General features: G+C 27.6%; 2 protein-coding genes across 5 annotated transcripts in view; both read right to left on the bottom strand.

Annotated features, from left to right (window-relative positions):
- The window catches only part of LOC116347127, a 26,185-nt gene extending 25,810 nt beyond the window's left edge, over positions 1-375 (bottom strand). For all 4 annotated transcript variants that reach the window (XM_031777591.1, XM_031777589.1, XM_031777596.1 and 1 more), the window contains exon 1: positions 224-375. The gene's annotated coding sequence lies outside the window, so the exon portion shown is untranslated. The remainder of the gene's footprint in view (positions 1-223) is intronic.
- A 4,486-nt stretch (positions 376-4,861) lies between these two features.
- LOC116347129 (serine/threonine-protein kinase NLK-like) overlaps positions 4,862-6,138 on the bottom strand; it is a 32,034-nt gene continuing 30,757 nt past the window's right edge. Inside the window, 1 exon segment of the mRNA XM_031777599.1 lies at positions 4,862-6,137. Within this exon segment, the coding sequence (XP_031633459.1) occupies positions 6,082-6,137 (56 nt within the window). The 3' untranslated portion in view covers positions 4,862-6,081.

Genomic DNA, 6,138 nt, shown 5'->3' with positions numbered 1-6,138 from the left:
TCAGTTGTTTGTACAAAAATTGTTTATTTTGCATTTTTTTTTATTTTATTTTTCTTATAAAAAAATTGGAGCAGTTATTTATTGGACATGCATTTGTCACATTTAAATTTACTGATCGAATTTCACAATATTATTCAAAATCACAAAATACGTTGCCCCGTAATCAATTGTATTTTTTGTTTTTGCTTACATTGCTAATATTTAAAAAACAAAGTTTGCTTACATTTTCTGTTGAATAAAACGCCGGTGTAATTCACGTAATTATCGGCTCATATTTATATGGGAAACGTGTTTTTTTAGTCAGGTGCAACTTTGTATGTTGTATGATATGCTTTTCCATGTAAGATCACAGATTTATTCGATGTGAACGTGACGAGTGGTAGAGCAAGACTGATGTGAATTCGATAAAAACTTCTATTGTGTTGGTATATGAATAAAAGCTGTGTCTTGTTTTTTCGAAATTCAAGCTAAGTCGGCTAGTACTCTATAAATCTTACAGATGGAGTGGTTCAAGTAATCGAAGTTAATGTTGTGACTTACTTTTTCTTATTTTGTTTTTAAATTTGTACCTTTGCTTTATATCACCTGATATTTGCGCCATACAAAAAATATTGGTTGGTTTTGCAAGATAAAATATGCATATGCAGTAAGAATTCAAGTTAATTTTCCAAATTGATTCGGATTGACTCGATATTGTGTCAAAATAAAAATGCTCAAATATGTCCTTTTGTTTAAATTTCGTTTTTTATTATTTATTTTGTTGTTGTTGTTGCTTATGATTTCTATTTACAAACATCTAATAAAATGAATTTTTTTGTCACATTGTTGCATTACAAAAAAATTGGATTTTTCTAATATTGTTTTACAGCATTCCATATCATTGAATCATTTTCATCAAATTTTTCCTTAATGATTTAACATGGATTGAATTAAAAAATAATTAAGTAAAAACCTATTGTGGAAATACAAAATTATGCGCATCATTTATTATTATTTATTAATTTTTTTTTGTTTTGGCGCCAATTTGTGATCTTCTGTATGGCTTATCTATGAGAACGCGGAATTTTTATATTTTTATATATTTTCTTTTGTTGTCAAAGGACAACACATGGTTTGCCAACAAATGTTCGAAGAGAGGAACTAGGACCACTGTTATTTGCATTGTATTGTACTAATTTGAAGTTGATTTCTTCGTATATATATCTTTCTTTCATGTTTTTTTTTTTCATTTATTCACTTATATCCAATTAATTTGAATTGAGCGCCAAAAATAAATGTTCACAATCTCACAAAAAATATGATTTTTGCTAAGTGGTCAAATAAAATGAAAAAAATGCTAATTTTTTCTATGTTGTTTAAAATATAGCGATTTTAAAATATCTATTAATGTTTTCTTTACATCCACTGATCCACTTTCGTTTGCTTTTTCTTTTCTAACAAAAATAGTTTAATTTTGAATTCGTCAATCAGTTTTAAAAAATAATTTTTTTTAATTCTTTTATTTATCGTTTAATTTTGCAATTTTGCTTGGGATATTACTAGGCATGTTAGTTCTTTTTTCTTTTAATCCACTTAGATATAGACAATCTAAATTAAAAAAAAAAAGAATATATGATTAAATTACAGTCAGGAAAATGAATGAAGAGTGGATTTGAATGTGGCTATTGTTTGAAACATGTACAATTTATCGTTTAAATGTTGAAAACACAATAAGTGATTCTGGATTCGATATTGGTGTGAGAGAAATAGCTAATAATGAGAAATTTAAAAAAGGGTAACGGTGCCCTATTATCTATGCTAAATCAGATTTAGAGTCGATTGAGATCTATTTGAAAGTTTCTTGTTTCTTCTTCCATTTTTTGTTTGCTTGTTAATTAAAATGCTATAATATAAATCAAAAAATGACAGGAAAAATTGTAATTGTCATTGCATCAAGAACCACACAATTCAAGCATAATACTAGAGAAAATCTGAAAAATAACTAATTTGTTCAGCATAAGAATCAAAAACGACATGAACTACAATCTTCCATCATTTCTGGATTTTATTACAATCTTTTTTTTGTCGATGTGTGTCATATAATCAATTTCATGTATATATATATATATTTTTTTAAACATCATTTTCACATTTTGCAAATTAAATGTTAGAGAAAATAATAAAGGTAAGTCATTAAAATTTAGTTTGAATTCTATTGAGCTAGTTTTATCACTTAAACAAAAAAAAAAAGAAAACTAGCAAAAAAAATATGATTAATGCAAAAATCATATCGCAAACGAATAAAATTAATTCACCAATGGCAGGCATTTCATTCTCATTCCATTTTTCGTTTATTTTGCATTTACATTTATTTTTTTGAAATGATTGTTTTAAATTTCACGGGTTTTTCAGTTCAGTTAATGTGTGTATATGTATACTCTAAAATTTGGATTGAATTCAAAAAGCGCTAGGAAACATTGACTAATTGTCAAATATACCCTCGTATAGCCACATAAGTAAGCATGATGGAAGATAATATGGACTAGGACTTAGGTATATGAAAATAAGCTGTTATCGCCGTCATCCATCCAAATTTTGCATTTGCTAACAAAAAGCAGCCGCGTTTCAGTCTCTTTTTTTGTGGATGGTTTATACGATGATAATTTTTCATTTAATTGATTAATTTTGTTTTCTCTCTCCATTATTCGTTCCCAAATTGGTTAAATCATGCAATGTCAAAAACGCTCCTGCAAACAATTGATTTCAAATAATAAAAAAAGTCACGCTTATCGTTTATGATATTTCTTAAACACATGTTTTATGCCGTGATCTTCATCGAAACGGCGTTCATGAATACTCTATCAATAAGTTGACTTAAACACATAAATTTCAGTCCTTATGCAAAAGAAAAAAAAAAGTAAATGACATAAAAGGCAAAAATCAGAATTTAAAATGAACATAGGCGTAAGATGTTCTTCTTATGTCTAAATCTTAAGAAAAATTATTTTGGTACTCTTTCGATATCGAACACATTATTCACATGGAAAAGTGTGTGTTCGCTTATATAATTGTTTTCCTTTCTTGATTCTCAACCAACAGCGGAAAACCAAATAATTTTCAATAATTTTCACAATTTTTTTATGTTTCGTGTGTGTTTGTAGAAAACAGTTGGTGTTGGAATGCTTTTAAATAAAAAAAAACACCACTTTATTTCGTAACAAAAGTCGACAAAACGAAAACTTGCACACATATACACTATACAGATTGTATTGCTAAGTGATATACATTTCGCTTTGAGATGCTGCACTCATATATATGTATATTTTGTTTTATATAAAAAAAAACTTTTTGAAAAAGTTTTGACTTATTCACACAGATTTTTTTTATATTTCAAACAGTAAAGAGTGTATATGGATGAATTATTTGCATTCTTTTTTTTTCGCGCATATACAAATTTGTGAAAATTTTTGAAGAGTGTTTAAAATTCCACCATAGTGCCATTGATTAATATTAAATCAATGACTAAAAATAAAATAAAGCAAACAAACAGAATCGGAGGTATCTGTACTTCATTTCGTTTTTCCACTAGTTAAATGTATGAGTTTAAAAATTGATCATGCATTCGTTTTTGCAAAAAATAAAAAATAAAAATAAGAAAATTGTGTTGTTGTAGTATTAATTTGCTTTTGTGTTATGCATAATAAGGTTTCGTAATAATTATGATTTTTTGTTGTTCCATTTTTCATCAACATTTTCTCGTATGTGTACATGGTAAATTAATAATCAAGTGACTTAAATGGTATACTTTATAAATTTATGTACAAATGCAATTGCAGCACATTTATAGGACAATGATTTTTACGATTTATTGTATATTGTTTAATTTCTCGTTTGTTTCGTCTATTTATTCCCTCAAATTATAATGCCATTCTTCATTATGATGGTCAGGCTGGTTTTGTGAAAAAATCTTGTAAAATCTCTAATATCAAATTGATCGTATGAGTGTAAGAATGTTGTTTCGCAATTTGTCGGGAATAGCAATGGTCGCATCGTATCGTTTGGAGAAAATGAAACTCTGAACAAAATATTTTTTTTTAAAATGAAATCAAAACGTAAACGTTAAAACGTGCAAATACACATTTAAGTTCTATATATTTAAAACGTGCATAGAGCCACTAATTCAGTTTGAATTTGCAATATTTTATTCGGTATCTTTCGATTTTTTGAATATAATATATTTCAAAGCATCGCTATTTTGCGTTTATGTTTTTTTCGTGATTGATGATTAAATGTGTCATATGTGCCATTTATGTATTTTGTGCTTGCACGAAAATAGTTCCATACACACATGTAATTGCTTAAATAAATTGTCCAGTGGGGTTTTTTTCCAAGCATATTTCTTTTCGTAAAAAAATAAAACAAATTTATTGCAAGTTTTTTTTTGGTTGCCGTTCTCTTTTGAAAATAAAAACTGAGTCTTTTCATATACATTGAACATATGACAGTGAACAAATTTCAATGGGTGATTTCAAAAAAAAAAAAAAAAACTTAATTTGCAATTGTTTTACATTTTTGCACACATTTGTAATTGTGAGTTCAAAAGACCAAAAAATATTTCACTAAATGTAAATGTGGTTTGTGCTTATCTCATCAAAATGTATGAACTTTTATTCAAAATTCTTGAAACTTTTAATTGCTTGCTTGAAATATTGAGAGTATCTACTTAATTTGATATTACGGTTTATTTTTCTTTCTTCTTTTTCTTCATTTAAATTCTATATTGTTTAAGACACACCATTTTAAGGTACGAGATAAATTTACAAATAACATTTTGCCCATTTTACAAATTTCCAACGTCTTATTCAAAATGAAAGACATAATATTTGTCATGAATCAAAAATGTGGTAAAAAGTTTTTATTTAAAAATGAAAGAAAGAAGAGTGAATGTTTATTAATTTTGATTCGCAACCGTGGTTCCGCCACCAGAATATGTCTAGTGGACAGAAAGCAAGCATTATACATATTAATTAAGAAAGATGTTCATACAAAAACTTGTAATACACAATTTAAATTTGTTTTCGTCGCTATTTGTTGTTTGATCGATTCGGATGTTGAGGTTGTTCTAGTATTGATAATTTATTTCGTTTAATGCCAAAATTCGTATTTCTGTTTGTGTGTGTGTGAATGTGTATTTGCCTGTGTTCAAGCTTTTGGGCAGTGGTTCTGTTGCCTGAGAATTATTTGTTTCATTTTCTTTTTCATTTAACTTGTCGTCGATGCACACGTACGATCCTAAGGCTTGGTTGAATGTTGTTTATTTCTATTTTAATTCATCAGATTGGTTAATGCTGCATTTCTGTATGTGTCAATGCTTGTGTGTGATTTGATTCGATACACATACTCAAATAAGAAGAAAATGAAAACATTTTTTTTTTAAATGAAAAATGTTAAAGAACTTGTGTGAAAAAAATTATGAAATACATATTAGAATCGTGAAGAATATTTTCGTTTTTGTTGTTTCCATCACGATTTGACATTGCTTTGTCTGAATTAAATGTTTATCGTTCATTTCTTTTTGTTGGTTTCACTTAATGTTCGATTTTACTCTTTTCCGCTTTATTGCATTGTTGAGGTGAAGTTTCATCATTCTTTTTCTATTCCAGTATTCTAATCTGGGCTGTGAAGCCTGATCAGTCACTAAATTTATCGTTTTGTTGTTTTTGCTTCTTTATGTGAAAACAAATTGATGCTACACTCAACTACTCGAACTACATTCAATAGATAACTCAGTGCTGCGTTTTAGCGTATATATGCGTATATATGTAATTTTTTTCTCTCTCTTTCCTGCAAATACTGGTTTATATGTACTTTTTGGCAGCTCCAATTTTCGCTTTTTCTCATGATGAATTCAATTTCAAATTTTTTTAAATGTTTTTTTTTTCTTTCTCTTCTTCTTCAATATTGTTCATTTGGTAGTCACTTTAAAATATATGAATGTATATATTTTATATAGTTTATTTATTTTTTGATGTTGCATTTGTTGATGTTTTTGATGTCATTATTTGCCGAGAGAATGTTTTTTATTCCTAGGCTGCTTGTGCTCTACGATAATGCTGTCATTTCCATTGGTTTGGTCATTCCCACTGATGAGGCGAAGGC

Source organism: Contarinia nasturtii, unplaced genomic scaffold (genome assembly GCF_009176525.2).
Source record: "Contarinia nasturtii isolate CC-2019 unplaced genomic scaffold, AAFC_CNas_1.1 Cnas_scaffold_1699, whole genome shotgun sequence".
Taxonomy (NCBI): Eukaryota; Metazoa; Arthropoda; class Insecta; order Diptera; family Cecidomyiidae; genus Contarinia; species Contarinia nasturtii.
The sequence above is the reverse complement of the archived record's forward strand: the minus strand, read 5'-3'. Positions and strand labels throughout refer to the sequence as shown.